At 46.6% G+C, this 23789-nt stretch overlaps 1 protein-coding gene across 5 annotated transcripts in view; it reads left to right on the forward strand.

Moving 5' to 3' along the window:
- Positions 1-20778, forward strand: part of MUSK (muscle associated receptor tyrosine kinase) — a 51941-nt gene extending 31163 nt beyond the window's left edge. For 2 of the 5 annotated variants that reach the window (XM_035890807.1, XM_035890809.1), the window contains 6 exons: positions 1110-1376; positions 5137-5312; positions 10694-10883; positions 12219-12410; positions 18090-18238; positions 20102-20778. In XM_035890807.1, coding sequence (XP_035746700.1) covers positions 1110-1376; positions 5137-5312; positions 10694-10883; positions 12219-12410; positions 18090-18238; positions 20102-20778 — 1651 coding nt within the window. Of the gene's footprint in view, positions 1-1109; positions 1377-5136; positions 5313-5731; positions 5756-10693; positions 10884-12218; positions 12411-18089; positions 18239-20101 lie in introns of all 5 variants that reach the window. The other 3 variants (XM_035890810.1, XM_035890811.1, XM_035890808.1) reach the window with 2 other exon arrangements.
- Positions 20779-23789: the final 3011 nt, after the last annotated feature.

Here is a 23789-nt window from a genome sequence, read left to right on the forward strand (position 1 = left end):
GGCTACTCCAAATGGTTGGCGTGTTGTGAATTGAACTCCCTGACCCCAGTTAAACTGTCCGAACGTGCAGCTGCACCCAGCCCTCCTCCCTCCCCAGTGTGGCTGTCCCCTCCACAGGGGAGAGGCTGTTTTCCCATTTTTCCCCCCACACTGTGGGCATTGCTTCCCACAGGCTGCCTGAGCAGCGGGCACATCCTCACCCACAGACCCTGCCACCGCGGGGTGGTCGCTGGCAGCGTGGCCGATCTGTGCGTGCCCTCCCCCTGCCTGCTGCCTTTTGATGGCCGCGGGGGAGACGGGAGGGAGGGATGACAGCCATCTCCTGCTAGATGTGAAAAATGCGGGAAAGCTAAATAAACAGCCCATGAAGGAGCCAGCCCTGCTATGCTTTCTGTTGCTCTGGCATAACTCTGGCCCCCTGCTTTGAGGCAGGAGTTTGCAAAGTGGAAGGTGTGGTGAAGAGAGGAGAGGATGGACCTTGCAGGGAAGCAACAGAAGGAAAACTGCACTGCTTGTGCCTTCCTCTTCCCTGTGTCTCCTACCTAAATGTGTGTGGAAGAGAGGCAGGGTCAGGAGGGGTGCCGGAGCTTGGCTGGTCTGATCTTGCAAAGAATTTCCTGGCATGTGTTGGGTGGGACTCACCTGGCTCCTGCTCATCGAGTCCATCCAAAATTAAACTATTGCTAGTCAGGAGAGCAAAAAATCCTGAGTTAGCACAGGTGTGCAGCAAGGAGCACCCGTGATTTCTTCTGCAGGGAAGCAGGAAAACAAATCATTTTTCCCATCAGGGCCTGGGGGCAGGGTGAGGGGCCGTGCTAGGTTATGGTTTTGTATGATTGCTCAGTCCTTTCGCCCACTTATAATGCTAGCAACCCTCAGCCAGAGCATCAGCCCTGGAACTCGCCAGGAGGGCCCTGCGCTCACACAGGGGTTCCTTGCAGAAGTTTAATTTTTGGAGAGTATTAGACATTTCTAGTGGTTATAATTATCTACCACCCTCTGCTAGCTTTACAGATGCCACTTTACTCAGAGGCAGAGCCTGGGCTCCTGCTCCTGCAGGTCTTTAGAGCTGTGAGCTTACTGCGTGCGTATGCTCTTTTCCTCAACAGCAAGCTGTACAAGGGTGATGCAGGCTACTGCAGCACATACAGAGGTGAGGTGTGTAGTGCTATCTTGGCGAAGAATGCTCTTGTTTTCTTCAACTCCTCCTATGCTGACCCAGAGGAGACGCAAGAGCTGCTTGTGCACACTGCCTGGACTGAACTGAAAATGGTGAGTTCATTCTGCCAACCGGCTGCCGAGTCTCTGCTGTGTAACTACATCTTCCAGGAGTGCAATCCCTCGGGAGCTGGGCCAGCTCCAAAACCGGTGTGCAGGTAAATTAAAAAAAATGCTCATCTTTCACTTTCATTTTGTGGGGCTGTGTAGGCATCAGGGGAGTGGTGAGGGTCTGTCCAGACTTGCAGTAGCACCAGGTGAAAATGGGTCCTCTAGGTTTGCATGGGTTTTCCCTTTGCTCTCTCCTCTGTATGCTCAAGGATCGGATCCACCTCTCTCTGGGCTCACTGCTAGGTTATGGACTGACTTTCAGGCCCGGATGTCTGTGTTATATCAGGCTTTTAGCCGACAGTGTTGAAAAGAAATATCTATTTGAATGACATAATTGATTTAAATAATTAACATATAGCTATCTGTTAAATCTTAGTAGGCCAGTACGTACTCATTATTACTATCAAAAGTAATTGCGTGTTTGGAATTTTGTCTAAATATGGTCACAGTGTGCGCAACAAATTTGGCCAAAGCAATACACTAATTATTCAGCACTTCCCACTGTGACGAAGATGAAACACAAAAAGACTACATTAGTGACACGGCCAGTGTAATTATACCTGCTAAACCAAACCTCTGATCTGGCTCTTGTATCCTCCCATACACAGAGAAATGTGCATTGAAACAGGGCCGGCAGGGACCCCAAAGCATCTTCCCCTACAGCTAATCCAGTGTTGACAGGTGTTTGTGCAACACATCCCCGCGACAGAGGCACCGCTCCCTCCCCGTGCAGCCTTCTGAGCAGCCCTTCCCTCAGTGCTCCTGGTCCTCCCACCACGAACAGGGAGATGAGCTTCTTCCCTTCCTTTTTGCGGCAAGATTTTACATCTTCCCCAACTTCTCAGATGACAATAAAGCAGGTTTTTCCAAACTCTTGCTTGTCTGGCCTCTGAAGCTTCTGGTCCTCATCTTCCCTTAGGTGCTAATTACATATGGCCTCCAGCCCGGGTTCTGTTAGTGTTAACTATAACGGAGTGATGGTTGCCTGCTATCCTTTGCAGAAGACAGCCCCACGCAGACGTTTCAGGTTGAAGCTTTCTTTTTTCCTAACGTAACCGTCGACCACAACTGATTTGGGTCCATTTTCAGTCCCTGGAGGACTGTTGTCTAGTCATTCCCCGTTTCATGTTTGAGCAGCTGACATCCCTGCCTACATGCAGTACTTCGCTCTCATCCTCCTTGAACCGCATCTTAAAACAGATTATTCACATTTGTGTTTATTGAGAGAGCAGCCCCAACTCAAGTGTCTCAACTGAAATAGAAGTCCTCTCTGCAGACATGGCAAGTAGTCCGCCAGCTGGACTTGAGCCAGATGTAATCTACCAGCAATTATTCTTCCAGTTGTGTAGGGGCTTTTTAGGACAATCAGCAACATGTTGTCTTTGTAATCTGGACCTTTCTGATTGCTTCTCCTTTAATATCTCTAAAACAAAGGCACAGAGGAAAACCCCAGTACAAAGCTTGACAATACATTGTGCTCTCTATTTGGTGTCTATGCTGTTCAGTATTCCTCTGCCAGCACACGATTGGCATATATCCTGTGAAAGAAGTGCATGTGCAAGTATCCACAGATAATTGTGCAGCCAAGTACTGAAACTTGCTTTCTGCTGGCAGACTCCTCCCTTCCACCTTGTTGTGCTGCTCTTTGTCATTGTGCCCTTTAGTGCATGATCTCTGCCTTTTTTCAAGTTGTGTGACAGGATTTATATCTGAGCCACACATGCACATCACATTTGTCAGCTAAGGATTTTGCACAGTGCTCCACGAGGCATTTCAGTGAGATCTGGGTCTTGCTTCATTTACCCCTGCTTATGAGTGGCCCTGTAGGACCAGAACTTGTGGTGATTTGACCTGCACCTCTTGGGCGCTTCTGAAGTCAGAGTGGGATAAATCAGCATAAATCTGCACTTGATCTTGAGCTAACAGTCACAGCATTTGCAAATACATATAAATCTTAATGGACTTGCCTGGCATCATCTTTCTTCAAATCCATGAGTCAATGTTATGGTTTTTTTACCTTTAATTATTTCCCCCCATGTTTTTAATGCAGACTTAAAGGCATCTTTCTTCATGACAAGAGCCCTGGAACAGCATCCCTCCTGTTTCCTTTTCCCAGAGCACATCAGCTGGACAACAGTTCCTCCAAAGCCCTAACCCAGTATTCCCAACGTCTAACAGCTGAGACCTCTGGAGGCCCTTGAGCACATTTCACATGGTCTTGAATACTTTTCAATTATCTTCTATCTCCTTTTTACTGATAATTTTATACCTCTCTGCAGAAACTGGCTAGACTGTACCAATTGTCAGCTGAAATACTTCATGGGTAAGAATTTAACTACTTCAGAGGCCAGAGAATTCTCCCAGTTTTTGAGGGACGTATTTCCCTTGACATATTTCCATGCATTTTTTTCCTGTTTAAGGGAAAGTGATGTCTCATAATTCTTGATTACATCTGCCTTTTAGCACTGACTGCTTCTGTGATAGCAAAAGAAAAGCCGTCCATTTCTGTTTCAACCACTGCTGATATGAAGCGACCAGGCTGCAGGGAACAGTCTTATGTTGGGAAATGTCTCACTTTAGCTGGGTCTGTGTGTCCCCACCTCCTCTTACACAGTGCTTTGTGGCCCCTGAAATGCTACTGGCGCACTTGTCCTATCTTCTGCTGCTACTGTTCTTTGTCCATCTGCCATTTACATGACATAAAATTTCTAATAATAATCTGAAGTAATCTTTGCATATGATCTCATCAAGCTCTTGCTGCTCAGGATTAAGTGTTATAACAATGGTATGAACCCAGCTCAAGGAGACTGACCATCCCTCTCTCTGGCTGCCTCACCACACTCCTGGGTGGATTTGTGGGTGAAGATAACCCGCCTTTAATGCTGGAGCAAGCAGGATTGCACACAAATGGTCTTTCGCGTCTTGCAGTTGCACACCAAGTAAGGGGATTGTTTAAGGATGGTCAGGCTTCAGGGGTGAAGGCAGCTAACGCAATCCAGGTCTCCCAAGTGTCAGCCAGTGCTTCGAATGCAAGATTTTCTCATTTTCCTAGCTAAATATTTCTTTACTTCAGAAGACTATTCCTGTTCCTCATGTTATTTAACATAAAAAAGATAAATTATGACACCTGGCTGCATTCTGGCTTTCATGGAAATGAGGAAGGAATCAACCAGCACTGGCTAAAACCAAGCACGGGGCAGCTGGGCTTTGATGGCTTCAACCTGCAGACTTGAAGGGCATCCATTGCTGTTGCAGAAAAGCTGCTGCCCTAGCAGAATTCCCAATGGCCTCTGTCCTTCAGGTGTTCTAGAGTGTTTGCAGTGTTGGTGGTCATCAGTGAAAACTCATGACCATCTGCTCTTGCCAAAACTGTTGGCAGAGTACAAGTAATGAAACTGCATCAGCCCACAGGATGACGAATTTGACTAAAACCTCCACCACAGACCCAAGCAGTACCTTTCCGCATCACTGTCTTCTCCCACACCTGCCAGCTAGTGTAACTCCCAGACATGATGCTTGTTGGTAGATGGCAATATATCTGTAGGAAAAGATGGGAATGTGTGTTGTGTTTTGAGCATAACCCTGCTTCATTAAAAAGGTAGCTTTGTGGGTTTCCTAAAGGAAGCTGTTACATTTTATACAGAGTTTCCTTCATGGTTTATGAACCATCCAGACTGGCTCAAAGAAGCATAGCCTGTTAATGGATTTCTGTCAGCCTGCATAACCCCTGCACACCACTGCTAAGTGCAGCTGTTGTTATCCAGCCATTGACTGCTGTATTTTACTGTTTTTTGCAAAATAATGTAGAGAGAATTGCCTTGCTGTAAAGGATCTCTACTGCTTTAAGGAATGGCTCTCAATGGAAGAAAACTCTCAGAAGGGGATTTACAAGCCAGGGCTGATGCTGCTCACTCTTCCCGAATGCAACAGGCTGCCCAGCCTGCACCAGGACCCCAGCGCCTGCACCCGCATCCCTTTCTTCGGTAAGGTGGCACGTGTTGCCTGTTATCCGGAGTGCTGTGTTCCTGGTGAGGGAGGGGGGAAGGATGCGATCCATAATTTACAACTAAAGTAAAGGCTAATGGTGGGTGCCATCCTGTCAGCGCCTGGCATGGAACTGTGACAGCTGTGTCGGCTGTTTGCCCATCTCGTCTAACTGGGATGTGGGAAAAATCCCTCAAGGAAACAAAGCCTGGTTCTTTATGGAGAGGGTCACGACAACCTCATTGCCAAAACCAGTCTTAATGATGGCAAAATTGCCATTCAGGTGCTGTTGCAAAGAAACAAGCTGCTTAAGAACTGCTGGGAAGGAACTTTTCCTGATAGCATGTTCCTAAGCAAGCACCCAGTTATTTCACATCCTGAACAACCCCTCCTTATGTCATGTCTTGTCTTTTTGCAGATTTTAACAAGGAGAACATAACCAGTAAGTAGTCTGCTCCAGGCTCTATGTTTCTAGAGGTGGGCATGATATTCTTTGTTGAAGATGCAACTTGCACAGCATTTTTGTGTTTTGCTCTGATCCTGGCTGGCTGGATTCAGGTTATTACCAGGGAATGCCTGGGCTTCCACATCCAAGGCATGGGGAAACACATTTCCAGCTATTCAGGGCTTGGGGAGAATGTGGACTGGTAACTGTTGAAGGCAATTAGAGGCATGGTGCTTTTAGGTGGTACCCTCCACTCCAGGTGTTTCCCCTTCTTTCTACTCATTGGCTTCTAGTTTTGCTTTACCCATATCTGGTATTTCTGATACTGCTACTGAGGTCATCCCACAGCCTTATATGCTGTTACTGACATGGTTACCTGTGTCAGGCTGGCCTTGCAAGACCAAAAGGCCTCATCCCTCCTCCCCAGTAATCTCTGAAATCTGGTAGTTTCTCATGTGACCCCCCTGTGACCAACAGTGAGACCCAGCTGTCCTCTGTGGTGCTGCTGTGACTTCTGCCAGCCTCCTGCCCTGCTGCTGGTCGTGGTTGAAACATGCACATCCAGCAGCACCTCCATCCAACATGCAACTGCAGTTTAGAGCTCAGCCACTGAACATGTCCCATTGGAAAAAACAAGAACAGTGCCTCCCTCCTGCCATGCTTCTGAGCAGGCGTGGCCTGCAGATTTGGCAGTGGCAGGCACCTTCTGTGTGGAGAGAGAAAGTCAAAAAGGTGAAATCGAGATTTCTGGGGAATTTTCTTTCATGGGAAGGCCTCAGTTCCACCTGGCCACCCAAGCCCCAGGTGTCTGGCACCACATACCTGGGAGACAAGTGCTTTAGCACCCCGTGGGTGCCCCAGCATCCCTGCCCAATGCTTGCAGCCCGCAGCTGCAGCCATCCCCTTCCTGGGGAAAGGGGCATAAGGGAGGGATGAGGCAAATGAATGGTGTGTTTGTGGGCAGTTTGACTTCCTCTTGGATGTTTGCAAGTTCAGGACATGGCCTCTGTCTCCTGTGTAAAAGTGTGACCTTTTTGTTCAGCTGTCACAGTATTTTCCCTGTGTCATTGCACAGATGTGGACTATTTGGTCATGGATCAGAGAGACATAACAGTAACATTTTAGTGATATTGACCCCTCCTTTTTACTTTTGAGCCACTGTTATGTGCACAAAGGTTTGGGGAGCATTAACTGAACTGTTTTTTAACTTGGCCAACAAAGTTATTCATTAAAGCCCAGCTGGGCCACCTTTTTCATTCCCTCTGTCCTTATTGCAGCCAGACTGTGTATGACAGCATCTGCATTTTCCAGGCCAGCAAGGACTCAGGGGTGCTTCCTTAGTGTTGCTGTTGCTCCTAAAGCTCTCCACATTGCTCCTTTAAGGTGTCACACAGATGTTCATTTCAGAACTGCGCAAAAGTTTTTTTCATGTTGGTTACTAGCTCAGTCATGAGGCAGGTTTCAGGCATTGCTTTCCTTGCCATTGAATGTGAGACATTTAAAATTCTGGTCCCAGGCACACAACTATGTTCTAGGCAGCTTAATAAGATTTTACACCTCTGCAGAGCTACAGGTGCTTGCCATGTGGGGGCTGCTAGCTTGTTGCAAGTGCGAAGCATAGTATGGTAGCTTGCACATCAATCAAAGAAGCCCAATTTAGACCATTTTACTTTGCATTTGTGGTGGGTTAAGTGCATGCATGAATTCCTGTACTGAGGTGTTTGCATGCACTGGGCTACTGGAACTTGATCTTTTCTTCAATCTCATTCATGTGGAGCAAACATTATCATGGTGGTGTTTCTACCTACCCGTGCGTAGTGCCTGGAGCCTGGTGAAAGTTCAGAAAGCTAAGGGTCCATAAAAGACCTATAACTGCAATCCTGAGTGCAGTGGGTGATGCAAGAAGAAAAGAACAGGTAGTCATCATGATGCATTTACTGTGTTCCTCCTACATGACAAACAGGACAATCTGTGAGGATAAATTAAAACATATAGCCTTTGTCTCAAACTTGGATGAAAGCATATAAAAGCTGAAAAATATTTGCTTAAAAAAATCTTTATTTTAGAACAGATCAGGTTTCCTTCTGCTTTTCTTTTTCTGTGCTTCAAGTTTAAGAACAAAATAGAAAGTAAAATTATGACAACAGTGTTTGCTGGCTTCTTATTTTATCTGACAAGGTTAATAATGCAGTGGACCCTAATGAATGCCATCAACCAGAATGTTAGCCCCTGGTCAGCAGAGTTTACATAAGGCTGCATCCCCCCTGTTGTCTTCCTGCTTTCTAGATTATGCCAGCATGCATTAAAATCTCCTTTGAGGCCAGGTGGTGTCTACATTTATATTTTGGGAACATATTCCTGCAGTGCAAATCCTCTCAAGATTTTTTGCTTAACTTTTCTGCAGCTGGAGTAAGCCTTGTGTATGGAAAGGGAACTACACATTCTTCATTATAAAGAACACTATTTTATAATTATACTATTCCTTCAGACCTTAGGTACCTTCAGTGTGTGGTTTCTGTGCATGCTGGCAACCATAGGCTGCCTCCAAACGTTCAGTCTAAGAGGAGAAGCATTGTACAGAGGCAGGGAGGAGGGATACCATTGTGGGACTTTATGAGTCCCAGCCCTCTGCTACTTACCCCAGGAGTGTGGGTGTCTTCCTGTTAGTGCCCCTGTAAGAATTCAGGCTGGGAATCATGCAACCAGTGCTGCAATTTGCTTTCTGTCTTGGTTTGGCATGGGTGGCTTCACTGTGGTTCTGCTCTGCGCTTTCTGCATGGAAGCGCTGTGACCCTGGTGGATGCACCGCAACCATGGCAGGCGCATGGCCCATTTTCTCAATCTGAAAGTGCTCCAGTTCCGTCTTTGGAGTTTTATCAGATTTGGTCATCTATCAAGATGTGGCTTGAGCTCAAAATCCATTTAGGTGGGAACAGCAGGCTAACCAATTCCCTGCCTGCAGTTGTCTGGTCCTTACATGCACTTTCAGATCTATTGCTAATTGCCACATGCTCTCGTGTAACGACATGAAGTTTACTCTTGTGAGTCCCCACTGCAAGACATGGTCTGAGATGCCTTGACCCCATTTTTCTTGTTGGGTTTGTTTTGTTTTTTTTTTTCCCAGGGACTTGCTACAGTGGCAATGGCCAGTTTTACCAGGGCCAGGCCAACGTCACAGCCTCCGGCATTCCCTGCCAGAAGTGGAGCGACCAGGTGCGCATCAGTGTGAGACCCGCTGAACGGAGAGCCATGCTCGAGGTCTGCTTTTCCAAAGAGCTTCCCAGAGCCTGGCAGCCCAGTCCCAGCGGAAGGGCTGAGCAGGGATCAGGTTACCTTAATTCTTGAGTTAACTGGTGTTTCACACCCTCTTCGTATTTTAACCTGCAAGTTCCCCTTCTGGTGGCAAGATACGTTCCCTGTCATTCTGGCAGGCTACTGAAAAGCTGTTTGTTTGATTTTCTTTTGCTAATGCCAGCAGAAAAAATTATGCTGAAACGCTAATCCAATTTGTTTCCTTCCTCGAGGCTCCCCACTTGCACAGAAGGACTCCTCAGGTTTTCCCTGAGTTGTCTGATGCCGAGAATTACTGCCGCAATCCAGGAGGTGAGAACGAACGTCCCTGGTGCTACACAAAAGACCCATCCGTGACCTGGGAGTACTGCAGCGTGTCTCCCTGTGGAGATGGTAGGGAACTGCAATTTACAATTTCTGCCACTGTGGTTGCTTTGGGGCCAGGCAAGGTGTTTGCATCCTGAGTGCTCAGGGATCTGTTCTTGTCTTCTGGATTTGGACAGTCCTGGTTCTTCTCATGGACTCAAGTGCATCTTTAGACAGAATGTGTAACATCTTAAAGATGGGAAAATGAAGATAGGCAAATCAAGCACTTTACCCCAAATTATATTAAGGCCAAAGGATGAAATCAAATTTCCCTTTGTATTATCAGAAATGAATTCGCCACACTTTGTTTTGAGGAGAAGGTAGGGGTGATATTTGCCAAGCATATTTGCCAAAGTTGTTTTGCTTCTGGTGATTTTTTTCAATAATAAAAACCACTTCTAACTAAAACCAAACTGAAAAAGATGGAAAAGTCTTTGCTCTGTGATGTTGAAACTAAGTTTTTCTGTTATTTCTTGTTCAAAGAACAGAATAATTTTTGAAACATATTTCATTCAGGATGCACAGTTTCTGTATCTTAGGGTTTGGAAATAAGACAATTCTGCTTACACAGAGAACAGGGGTGCTGTGGACTTAAGGGAACACAAGCTAGTATCAGTTTAGTTGGCCTTAAAAGGAGTGGTTTAAATTTCTTTCTGTTCTCAATCATTGCATGTACAGATTAGCATTTTCTAGAATGCCCCAGAAAGTAGTCAGCAGGTGGCTCCCTGAATATTATTTTTTTTCCCTAACAATACAGCCAAATGTATTTTACACTAGTTTACCATATTTGCCCCATAAAGACACTGAGATGCAAATTGTTGGAGGCAAGGGGATATTTCAGGAAAGTGCCACTGTGTACTTGGTCGTACACTCCGCCCCGCAGATTCCTTTTAGGACACATGATACATTGTGGTCCACATTGTAGACCATTGATCTTTCCCACTGCAGACATTACTATATTTGAATACTGTTGAGACCATCAGATGTCATCTCCCATCTGTAACTCTTGCAAACATTCCTTACCAAAATTGTGTTCCCAGGTTAATGGCAACTATGTCGTGGTCTTTACCAGATTCTGGGTTTTCACATTTGGCAAGCAGAAATGGGTTTTACTTACTGCAAACGAGGCTTCCCTAGTATGGTCCTCTCATAGAGTCATATGGTTGTATCTGTAATGTCAGTAATTCCCAGGACATCAGGCTGACTCTGTAAATACCTCTTAGAGAAAGCCCTATAAACTAGCAGAGGCATAATCTTCTGATTTTGTTTGCATTACAGCATCATTATCACTAGGAACAAGAAAACCAAATGGAGAGACTCCAAATGTCCCCCCTCCTCCTCCCTTTTCCCCTACATACTCCATGACCGTTATCATCTCAATCATCTCCAGCTTTGCCCTGGTCGTGATCCTTGGCATTGTCACCCTGGTTTGCTGCCATCGGCGAAAGCAGTGGAAAAACAAAAAAAGGTAAAACTCGGGACTAAATTAACAGAATCAGATAGAACTGCAGAATGGTAGGGGTTGGAAGGAAACTCCAGAGATCATCTAGTCCAACCCTTCTGCTAAAGCAGGTTCATCTAGGGCAGGTTGCACAGGGCATTGTCCAGGTGGGTTTTGAATATCTCCAAAGAAGGAGACTCCACAACCCCCCTGGGCAGCCTGTTCCAGTGCTCTGTCACCCTAAAAGTAAAAAAGTTCTTCCTCTTATGCTTCAGTTTATGCCCATTGCCCCTTGTCCTGTTGCTGGACACCACTGAGAAGAGTCTGGTTCCGTCCTCGTGACATCCACCCTTAAGATATTTGTATGATGTTGATGAGATCCGCTCTCAGTCTTCTCTTCTACAGGATAAACAAGACCAGCTCCCTCAGCCTTTCCTCGTAGGAGAGATGCTCCAGTCCCCTCATCATCTTTGTAGCCCTCCTCTGGACCCTCTCTAGGCATTCCTCATCTTTCTTGAACAGAGGAGAGCCCAGAACTGGACACAGTACTCCAGGAAGGGTCTCAACAGGGCAGAATAGAGGGGGAGGAGAACCTCCCTCGATCTGCTGGCCACACTCCTCTTAATAAGCCCCAGGATGCCATTGGCTTTCCTGACAACAAGGGCACACTGCTGGCTCATGGTCAGCTTGTCCCCAGCCTGTACTTGTGCATGAGGTTCAACCTCCCCAGGTGCAGCACCTGACACTTGCCCTTGTTGAACTTCATCAGGTTCCCCACCACCCAGCTCTCCAGCCTGTCCAGGTCCCGCTGAATGGCAGCGCAGCCTTCCGGCATATCAGCCACTCCTCCCAGTTTTGTGTCATTGGTGAACTGCTGAGGGTACACTCTGTACCCTCGTCCAGATTGTTGATGAGTAAGTTGAACAAGAGCCCTGGGGAATCCCACCAGCTACAGGCCTCCAACTAGACTCTGTGCCACCGATCACAATCCTCTCAGCTCTGCTATGCAGCCAGGTTCCCAATCCACCCAATCCCAATTCAAGGCAACAAATGCTACTTTGGAAGAGGGCTTGCCTGTTTCTGAGAGCATAGTCCTGAAAACTCCTGGTTGGGAGCGGGCAGCCCTCCCTTTGCCTGTGGCAGCCCAGTGCAAACTCTGGTGAGCCCCTGTGCCAGAGCAGAAAGGTGGTCGGTGGCTATTTTGGAGACATGGCATGACACCTTGCTGCAAGACTCTTTCAACTGCCCTGCTGCACCTCCCTTTTCTATCCTGGAAGAAACCACGCCCGGTGGAGATGCGGATAGTTATCTCCTGGTTGGGGGCTGTGCACACACTGACCGAAAACTGCTCTGTTGTTTCAGAGAGTCAGAGACACCGACACTCACCACTCTGCCCTCCGAACTCCTCCTTGACCGCCTGCACCCCAACCCGATGTACCAGCGGATGCCCCTTCTCCTCAATCCGAAATTGCTCAGCCTGGAGTATCCCAGGAACAATATTGAATATGTGAGAGATATCGGGGAAGGAGCATTTGGGAGAGTCTTCCAAGCAAGGTAAGCATCCTGTGTGTGTGAGTCCTCTCTATCTGGAGGTACCTGGGAAAAATTGGCAGTTGAGCACCCACTTATCTGGGTACCAGAAATTCATTCACTCAAACCAAAACCAAATGCACATGTACCAAATGGTGCACTCAGACCTGAATAATTGTTTCTGTCCACTGCTTTCTGTTGATATTTGTTAAAATTTTGTCACAAATTACTCTCCTGTTCTTCCCTCTAGTAGACGCAATGTCTTACATACCAAAGTCTGGTGTAAAAGCTTAGCTAAATTTATCATTGCTGTTTTTGCCAAGAGTATTGCCTGTGACATGTAACCTATTGTGAAATTCTTGCATTTCCCAGTATTTGCAAATTGTCAGTGTGTGGTGTCCTCCATTACAACGCCAACACTGGCCAGTAATTACCACAGAGGGCAATGTGTCATGCTACAGTTAGGTCCTGACCCAGTTTCCATTTGATTCAGTGGCAAAACCAAACCAAACAAAAAATCCCCTAAAAACCCAACCCACTTAGGCCAACAATTTTTTTTTTTTGTGTGTCCCCTTTAGCCACTCATTTTTTATTCTTGTAATTTGCAGTCATTGTTGCCTGTTTTAAATCTAAGGTATTAGATGAGATCCCAGTTCTGTAAAATCTCATGGGAGGTAAGATCACGCACTTCTTCAAACGTGAAAAATGTTTCACTGAAAAACCCAGAGATGAACCCAGTCATGCCTAGACTGAGGTGGATGGAGGGCATCTTGTTAGCTCTGACAGAGTCCACAGTTTCTGCAGATCAGTCTTTGACCAGTACTCCTCAAAAAATCCCATCCCCAAATTCCTGAAAGAAAGTAGATAGACTGTCCAGTTCCATGTTTACTCAGGATGGTTTTCTTTGTCCTTTACAGTTAACAAGTCTGGGATGTGGCCAATTTTGTAGCTATATCTGAAGTAGTGTATGATGACCTTAAAAAAACCCAGGGGAATATCAGAGTCCCACCATGGGCCAAGACCTGCCTGGGTGAAACTGACTTCAAAGACAAAGGACTCTCCTTGAAAAAAGCAGTCATAATTGCAGATATTTCTAATGTTTATAGTTATGTTCATGATGTATCTGCTAGGAAATAAGTTATGTGCAGGTTGTATGTGTCGAGTGGGGAAACGGTTTCAATAGCTGGGATGGATTTTTCTTCCAATGAAGGGATGCATTTTTTCTAATGGAAGAAATGCAGGCTTACTTCCCTTTAGTACAGAGAAGGCTAAAAATAACAAAGTTCGAAGGGTGTGCCATGGGAAAATTACAGATATGTCGCCTGCGATTGATTGTTAGCCTGGATGGCAAAGCCAAGCGCGTCTGAGCTTGACATGAGAACAAGTCTGTAGGAGCTGCACCACAGCTGTGCTTGGGAACGCGGCAGGGCAGGCCTTGTCCCAGCCTCAGGACATCACTGGGGACGCCCTGCCAAGCATTGCCCTCTGGCTCATGTGGCGGGGGTCTTCACCATGCTGCTGGTGCACAAGCAGGGCAGGCGGTCTTCGTGCCAAGAGCTCCTTTGGCCCTGCACTGGGAGCTTAAATTTAATTTAAGTGCCACACAGACCTTTCTGAGCTGGAAATGACTCTCACCCACATTGAGTAGGACCTCTCAGAGGGCATGCAAATGTCACTAAAGCACTGGGTTAAGCAAGCGCTAAAGTGGTGTAGGGACATTTTATGTGAACGTCATTCATTCACCCCAGTGCTCCAATTACTTTTAATCACTTTTTGTTATTGTCAGTGGAAACTGGGAGGAAAAGAGAAGAAATAAAAAAAAGCAACACATCTTCTTAGCCAGCATTTTCAAAGTGGAGAGACCGTACCTTCAGAAACACCTGGTCTCTGTGGCTGAGGGAAGCAGCCATAGAAGTATTGCTTCTGAGGGACTTCCTTATTTTTATTGATATCTCTATCAAAAGTCCCTCCAAGGCCTTATATTTCCAGGGAACATTTAAGCCAGCGGCATTTCTGTGCACCGCTGGCAGATCAGCACAGGCTGCTTATCCAGTAGCACCAGCTGTGCATCCCTCCAGGTTACTGAAGCTACCATAACTCAAATTGTTGCCTTCCCATCTCAGATGGATAAAATGTACTTGTCTACGTGTGTTAAACAGACATCTCAAGCTAAGTTTAGCAACCCTCTTACTTCTCCTGGTCTCATGTTTCTCCCTCTCCTGTAAACACAGCTCTGTGCACGGTGCCAGTGATGCCTTTGCCAGTTGGCTTGCTGCGAGTCCTGATTCAGTGTTTACTCACTCCTGGGTCAAGCAACATGTTAGGACAGGAAACGTCTGGCTATCATTTACTAGCTTCTCCTGAAAGGCTGACGTCTTCACCAGGGGAAGCTTCACACTGGAAAGGATGAGGAAGTAACCAGTTAGCCTAACAGATGTCCTTAAACCAAGATTCAGGCCCTGGCTTGAATCTGTCCCGACTGGGTCTTGATGATGACTCAGGATCCTCTGCCTCTGGGAGGACCATGCTGGCCCCACATGCCACCAGAGTACCAGCCCTGTGAGGTTCAACACAGACTAGCATGCAGGTTTTCCCCAGAGCTGGAGCTGCATGGTCCAGGCTAAGCCTGAAGCCCAGGATTGCCTAAAAGCCTGGGTGTGGGGTCTTTGCTAGCAGGCCAGTAGACCCCCACTGCAAAGGCACAGCTTGCAGTCTCTTCAAGAGACAAAGCTGCCCCTAAGGTTGGAGTTTCTCTGACAGAAGTCTCCTCATGTTCTTTCCAAGTGCAAAGGGTGTTTATTTGACCTGCTGTGTCAAATATAGCTGAAAACCCATGTGCACATTAATTAAAAAACTCACAACAAAACAAGCCTCTGCCAATTCAGAGCACTCTCCTGCCCACAGAGAAATTTCTCAGAAGGACAGAGTGAAGGTAGGTCACCACCAGCCTCAGCAGATGTTGATTGCTTCAATTAATGATCTAACAGAAGCTACTCAACTGTGATGCTGAGGAAGATGAGAGACAAGACACAATCTCAAATACAGGTTCAAGCTGCTCCTCATTTTTTTCATGGTTACTGCTCTGGAAAGAAAACCTGACTGGAAACTTAAAGTCAGACACTGTCTGTAGGCAGGCTCAGGGTGAAATCCGTAACCACACCATTGGTTAGTTCTTTGCATGGCAGGTACCTAAAAGGCAAATGCTGCCAGTGTTGCACAAATGCATTGATGGTGAAGAAGGTGAGGACAGCTGCGGTCCATCCTGCATGCAAATGTCCAATGGACATTTCTTCTAAACATTTAGATAATCATGAGACAGGGAACCCAAAGTAATTTCTGTTGATGCTTCCCAGTTCTAGAAGAAATCCATCTATTTTCTAGGAAACACTCCATGTCTTGGCCCACCACCTGAATTCTCCTTGTTAATTTCAGAAGCAGCAGCTTCCTATTGCTCCCCTGCAGGCGTGCCCTTATCCCTTTGTGCAAAGACTGCCTTTTGGGCACCAAAGGGGTCAACTTCAAGAGCTCTCTGCCAAGACCTCAAACAGAGTCTGTCTCTGTTCCAAAGCAGTGTGATTTAGACTAGATATAAGGAAGAAATTCTTTACAATGAGGGTGGTGAAACACTGGAACAGGTTGCCCAGAGAGGTAGTGGAGGCCCCATCCCTGGAAACATTCAAGGCCAGGTTGGACGGGGCTCTGAGGAACCTGATCTAGTTAGTGGTGTCCCTGCTCACTGCAGGGGGGCTGGACTAGATGACCTCTAGGGGTCCCTTCCAACCCAAAACATTCTATGAGTCTATGATTCTATGATTTTCCCAGGTCTACTAAGAACTGGGCTGAAGTAGCACATGAATTACGAAAAGATGAAATTACTTCTTATTGCCTGAAGGCCCATTAAAAGGTTTTGCGCAGCTTAATCTCACTTAAGTTACATTTAGGTTAGTTTATGTTACAGGATCTCAGTGAAGAGTAGATGGATGGGTGTGCTTCAGGCTTTAGCCTGGGGTGAGTTTCTCTCTCTGCAGCATCCAAGATGGAGCTGTGCCTGCTCCTGCTTTGGCACTGCGCTAGGTCTGCTGGCCAGTGATGAGAGGTGATCTACAATGAGGCTGTTCAGAACAGATAAATGCCCTCCTCTTTTTACTTTTAATTGCTCTACTGGTTTCTTCAGGCCGTTGCTGCTGACTTTCTTGTGCGCTGAGCTTAGACAGCAGCTGGTAGGTGCTGGTACTTCTCCCCCCCTACTAGACTGGAAACTCACTGACAGCACAGGGGGAAAGAAGGAAGACATTTTGCTGTAATGGAGGCAATATCAGACAAGTGTGGAGTCTGCTCCTCTGCTCCGGCGTGCCGGTTCTTGATGGGCACCCTGCCATCTTCTGACATTTGACATTTACAGCATCCAAATGCAACTGTTGCAACTGCCATGTGTCTGGAGTAGATGACAAGGAAACTGGAAGTTTGCTTTGGAAATCGGAACCTCCTCTTGGGGCTACTGAGTGGTAAAATAACCTGACATTTGAGCAGCGGGAGGGCAGTCGGGTCGGCGTAGTAACAAGACAGGTAAATGGGCGCTGCTCTCCATGGGCTCTGGCTGACTACCTGCGAGGAGCGCGTTTTAACTGCAGGACCCCTGGGAAGAATTTGCATGGGCAACAGAAAGCACATTTGAGGTTTGAACCACGTTTAGAAGGGTGGAAAGTCACTCTTCTTTGGCAACAGCTACCCCTAAATCTTTGGCAAGCCCATCTAATTAAACTTGTAGAGGGTGCACTGACCTGTGGATGAGAAAACAAAATGAGTCTGTGATTGCTCTAAGTCAGGAAGCTCTGTTTCCTATGGATTTGTGTCTCCAAGCTCTAGCTGAAGATTCACCAGCATCTTAACACGGGTGTATTCACGCACTACCTTGCTCTTCAGACAGGGCATATGCATGCTTTCTCCCTTCTGTCCTGTCACCTCTTTCCAAAAAACTTGCGGGAGCATAACTATTTCCTAGACCACAGCTCCACTATGTTAAATTCAGCTGAAATTAGCTAATGGGTTTATAACTTTTTGAATCACAGGCACGCACACATGCTGCGCACACACACGCACACAGAACAGTGGCAAAAGGCTATTTTCCTTACAAACCCAGGGGAACATACTGTAATTGTTATCTTCACTCATAGTAGCCAGATGTACTAATGCCACTATTGTGCCAGGTATAGGACAAGACGCAGTGAAAAGAGGCTCTTTCAGCAATTTCATATGAAATAAGTTTATTTTTAACTCTGGTAAGCTCAGTCATTACACCCCAGAAGTGAATTGTTTGGACTGAAGAGTCCATCCTGACCTCCATGAAGTTTCTGATGTGACCTTCAACCCAGGGAGAGGTTTTTCTTATCAATCTTATTTATTTATCTCTTTACCAGTCACGGTAAAGAGTGTGCAAGCAGAAAGAGTAGTGATCAAAAAAAGCTATACTGGATTTATTCTCTCCTGAAGTAAATTAAATGCCTCTGTACTATGCAATGCAGACATGCCTGAGAGGTAAAGATGGTCTTTCATGTTCCTTCAGTCAGTGCTGGGGTCTTCCACCTTCTTTTTTTTTTTCTTTTCTTCTTTCTGTCAGCCTATCCTTTTGCACCAGAAACAGAGCCTACATTTGGCATGCATGCATCCATCACTGATGTTTTCTCTTCTCCCCTTTCCCTGCAGGGCCCCAGGGCTGCTGCCCTACGAGCCTTTCACAATGGTGGCAGTGAAAATGCTGAAGGAGGAGGCATCCGCAGACATGCAGGCTGACTTTCAGAGGGAGGCAGCCCTCATGGCAGAGTTTGACAATCCGAATATTGTCAAGCTTTTAGGTATCTGAATGAGGCGCCCATGTACAGACGCCCATGTACCACCTTCGGCAATCCTGCTGTGGGTTTGTTGGGGCTGCAGGGGTGAACATACACGCATGACCGGTGCTTATTGCAAATGGCAATGCTGCTCTCTTTGGCAAGAGAAAATGCCTCTTGCAAAAGAGGTGAGCTTTTCTATGTGCCACTGCATGCTCTGTGAAATTGTCCACCAGAACAAGTCTCAAAATGTAGGTCTCATGCTGTTGCCTGAATAGGATGGTCCATTGCAATAAACCATTCTCATCCTGCATTCAGCATATTTTGACCATCTTGCTGCCTAGCTTGACTTTCAGTTTAATAGCATTGGCACAGATTTCTTACAGGGAAGGCACAAGCTTCCTGGAGCTATGACTTATTTTGCGGGTACTTAAAAAAAACAGGCACAAATCTTGTTAGTTTTATGGGTCCCACTTACTATTGTGATATCTGAACACTCACCAGCATTAAAAAAACCAAAATGAAACAAACAAACAAAAAAAGCTAACCGCAAAAATGGTCTCTTCCTTCCCTTTGCAACTGAAAGAAAACCCTGGTTCATTGGGTTTTTTAGAAAGTCTCGATGCCACAGCTTGGCTAATAGGTCATTCTTCTGTGAAGAAAGCTGCTGACCAAATTTTATTTCAGTAAATTTTCAGCTTTTGACTGAAGTAGATGTTGCTAGCCAACTTCACCTGGCAATCCTGCTCTAAGATGTTGTACGCAGATCTGATCCCTGTGAACAGGCAGCTGAAATCTTAATTTATTTCATTAGAAAGCTCCACAACATTTGGGAAAGCTGGGTTCACACAAGTACTTTGGCTACAGAAAAGAAAAGCAGGAAATGCCCCAAACTCAAATAAACAGTGTGTTTACTGTCAACACATTTTAGGTTAGGAAAGGGCAAAGGTACAGGAACAAACTAGTTTCACATTGTGGGGGTGTGGAGAAAAGAGCCATGTTGTTGAAGACAGCTTAGATGATAAAGCTCTCACATACACTCCTTAAGCTTGTCAGATCCTGATTTTATCACACTGGGAGCAGCTATCTGTTTTTCCTCAAAGATTCAAGTGTTAGGTCATCAACAAGAATTTCAGATTTCACAATAAGTTGGATCACCAGTTGCTAAATGATAGCCCTAAGAAAGCAAAACACATGCATTTTAAATGCGGGATTTTGCTGGTTGGCAATTTAATAGTGAGCACACAAATATTTTTGCCATATCGCTGTATGCTGTAAAACTGATGGGAATGGGGTCCTGTACTGATGCTGGCCTCCAGTGAAGCTGGTGTAGGGCCAGGCATGTGCCCTTTAGTGGGACTAGGTTCTGTACCTATCAGATGTGGCAAACATGGGAGTATCTTTGCATTTCAATTGTCCCACTGAACCCTTGAACATGCCCCTTGTTATTACTCCTGAAGTTTTCCTGCATATGTGTAGCTGCTACACCCATATCAGTATAATAATTATAATAAACAAAAGAACTAAAAAATACCGTGATCAAAACTATAAATGTTACTTCCTGAAAGTATGTCCTTCCAGTTGCACTTGGGAAGAGGCAATACTTCCCTTAATGCCAACTTAAGCAGGATTGGGCTCTTAATTAAACATAGCCCTGAAAGTATATCTTTTTCCTGGGATGTCCAGACAAATCAGGCAATAGCATAGCTTGTTAGGATCTCCCACAGATCCCTGGTGAAGGAGCTTCAAAGACACAAAGGGATGCACGCAAACTTGGTGGTATTTGCATGCTTCACCTTTCTCTCTTCATTGTTTAAAGTCTCGCCTTTGTGTACCTATTTTTGGATTTTTTTGGTTGACCTGTGCGGTGCATCTCTCTTCTTCCAGGTGTGTGTGCTGTTGGGAAACCGATGTGCCTGCTTTTTGAGTACATGGCCTATGGGGATCTCAACGAGTACCTGCGTGACCGCTCGCCCCGCAACCTCTGCAGCCTGGTGCACAGTAGCCTGGATGCGCGGTTCCGCCTCCCCAACCCCCTGGCTCTGTGCTGCACCAGCCAGCTCTGCATTGCCAAGCAGGTGGCTGCCGGCATGGCGTACCTCTCTGAGCGCAAGTTCGTCCACCGGGATTTGGCTACTAGGAACTGCCTGGTGGGGGAGAACATGGTGGTCAAAATTGCTGATTTTGGTCTCTCTCGGAACATGTATTCGGCTGACTATTACAAAGCAAATGAGAATGACGCCATCCCCATCCGCTGGATGCCCCCCGAGTCTATTTTCTACAACCGCTACACCACAGAGTCTGATGTGTGGGCCTACGGAGTGGTACTGTGGGAGATCTTCTCCTACGGCATGCAGCCCTACTATGGGATGGCTCATGAGGAGGTCATCTACTATGTGAGGGATGGCAATGTCCTCTCCTGCCCGGATAATTGTCCCCTGGAGCTCTACAACCTGATGCGCCTCTGCTGGAGCAAGCTGCCTGCTGACCGGCCAGGATTTGCCAGCATCCACCGCATCTTGGAGCGCATGTACGAGAGGGCTGTGGCCACCCCATCAGTCTGAGGGATGTGCCCTAGGGGGTCCACTGTGTCCACCTGTCCAGACTGACTTGGACTGGCCCATGGGCTCCCAAGCAGTGGCTCTGTGCAAAGCCCTGCTTTAGAGGGGAGGAGAAACCACTTATTCCTCTGCCAAGCAAGAAGTGTGGACTGCCCTTCCTATGGTGGGCTATACCTCCCTGAGTGGGACTATACTTCCCAAATGACAGGGCTACCCCTGGCCACCAAGCCTGGACTCCTCAGGTTGGCGAGGGTGCTGGCTGTGCTAACTCAATACCTATATTAGGCATTTCCACAAGCATGGAGCTCCTGAGGGAAAGCAAACCAACATTTTGCTGGGAGCACTTCCCTTTCCAACAGGTCCCTCCATGTCCTTTACGTTCTTGACTTTTACCATTTTCTTCCCTTCCTCACATGTTTTCAAGTATTATTTCAAAAAAAAAAAAAGATTGCAGAATTCAATCTTTTTGGGGATACCGTTTACTATTTTATTTTCGTATACTCATTTACTTTTGCAGAAAAAGGAAGCCATAGGCCACTTTCATTTTCCTTTTAACTTCCACCTCCTCTTTGACACTCATGAACATGACATTGGCAGAGTCAAAGCAGGAGCCTGCAGGACCACCAGCAGCTGCCCGCATCTCATGTTACACAGATGAGCAAACTCCTGTCAAGCACAGAGACTTAATTTTCAAAAGCGGGAAGTGCACTGTGAGGTTCATCTGATGTTTGTTAAGATCTCACTCAAAAGCTTGCCTCAAGCATTGCAGCCTGTATTTCCTGCCTTCCTCTGCAACAAAGCCATTTGGTGCTCAGGGAGAAATTCAGCCCAAAAGCCTGGTCCTACACCTGGTAGGTCTCCATACTGTACTTATGTGCCTTTGTCTGCAGTATGGTGCTGAAAGCAGAGAGAAACACAGCCCCTCTTGCTGAAATGTGGCAGGTCATGTTGCTTATTTCTCTCCTTTTCCCTTCCTATCTTTGCCTCTTGTTTCTGGTTTTCATCTCCTGACAGCAGCTCCTAACCCCTGTAAGCCCCACTGCAGCGTTTGCTGGCCACCTTCCCTTGTGCAGCAGTTTACAGGCACAGAGGTAAGGAAGGTGGATGCCTGCCATCCGTGGCCTTCAGAAACATTCTGCCAGCTAGGAGAAGATGGAGAAAGGGTGAGTTCACACTCCACATGAAGCATTGCAGACTGTCTATCTGCGGGGAAAGATGAGACTGCCTCACATGGTCTGCAGCCCACCTCCAAACACCAAATGTTATTTCTCTGCTAAACGTTTTCAAAATTGTAATGGATACTTCAGTACCAGAGAAATTCTGTTCCTCTGAGGACGGGTTTTACATTTTAGGTCCTTGGGCGGTGAGGAACACTTGTCCCAGAGCCTTGTCGCTGATGTGAAATACAGCCAGAGGCAGGGATGTGTGTTATCCCTGCAGAGCAGGAGCGCCAGTGAGCAAGCGGTTGGCGTGTCTTCCGTAACGGGGACACACTGGTTGTGTCTGTCCAAGAAAGAGCAGTGGAGAGCAGCCATCTGTATGGCTACCAGGGGTAGCTTTGGCTTCTGAAAAGTAAGCTTGAAAAGCTCTGCCAACCATTATGAAGAACAAAACTGGAAAGCATATAACGTCCTCTGCTGTTTTCCTGTAATGTGAGCTAATCTGTACTGCATCATAACATTATCTTCTTTTTTATTTTATTTTACTTTTTTTTAAATAACCATAGTTCATTCTCATTGTGGCCACTAGAGCATAGTTTAGTGGTTTCAGACCACTGGTGTCAATTGCACTTGAAGCAAAGAGGTCGCGGCTACCCAAGACAGTGGGAAGAAAGAGGAAACTCTGCCTGGGCTGCAAAACACTGAAATGCTAAAAATGCTTGGATATCTGCACAGTAAGCACAAAACAACCAATGCTGTCTTACTCATTTAGCAGTCCTGCCATCATGCTACTATGACACAAAGTTTACTGAGGACTGGTTGCTAAAAAAACCCCAACCTCAAGAACCCCAAAGCCCTCAATTTAAATAAAATAATTACTGGAGATCCTTACGTAGCTCCTGTTCCCACATTATGCCCACCTCACTGTCCTCAGCATTAAATTCTGTTAGGTTTTGTCAGCTACCTGGGTGTCCTCCCTGCTCTACGGTGGCAGGGGTAAGGGGTGACCTGCACCCCCAGCGAAGCGGAGGAGCCTGCAGCCTCTGCTGAGCTGAGCCCCTGTGCACAGCCCAGCAGCTGCTGCATCTCTGTAATGAAGGATGCAAATTCAAGAGCCTTGCAGTGCTCAAGGCAGCAGGGGTTTGGTCACTCCTCTAAAGAGGGCAGGGTCAGACCTTGCATGTGGGTAGAGGTGTGGTTCCAGCTACCCAGCACCTCCTCCTAATCTGGAAAGTATCTTACACCAAGCAAAGGGAGCCAGAACAGGTTGTAAAACCTGCACTGTGTGCTAATGTGAATAAACACACACATTTACAGTCTGAAGGATAGTCTGCCTTTCTGCCTTCTAGGATCCCAGGGCTGGCTTCAGTTGCTCGCTCTCCATTTCCCCCAGCTAGACTGCTTTGAAACCACAATCAAGGTTTTCTTCTTGTTTTCATTTGGGATTAAGTCAGATGCCCCTAATGTCAAGTGCTGTGAAGCTTCCCTCACTTTCTTTGTGAAAGAGGGACTCCCACAAACTGAGAAGATTAGCCCTTTTCATTGTGCTGTCCTAGCCCAAATCCTTCTCACAGTAACCCCATGTTCAGGTCAAGGTGGGTCTGCAGTTATAAAAGAGTGGAAAATTTGGTTTTCCTTGTCCAGCATTCCAAGCCTTTGCATTAGAAGCATGTATTGTAATACATGGTACTGAGTGACTGAAGGTCAGGACGGAAAGTGCTTCCTGCATTGTAAGAGGAAAGAGATCCTTCCAAGATCGGCTCACAGGGCAGCTCTCTGCAGCGTGCTCTCCAGGGATGATAATCACTTCTGCATCGCGATCCAGCAGGAGGACTTAGCACCTACATGGTGACG

Source organism: Egretta garzetta, unplaced genomic scaffold, assembly GCF_000687185.1.
Source record: "Egretta garzetta isolate BGI_Z169 unplaced genomic scaffold, ASM68718v1 scaffold22, whole genome shotgun sequence".
In the NCBI taxonomy this organism is placed as follows: Eukaryota; Metazoa; Chordata; class Aves; order Pelecaniformes; family Ardeidae; genus Egretta; species Egretta garzetta.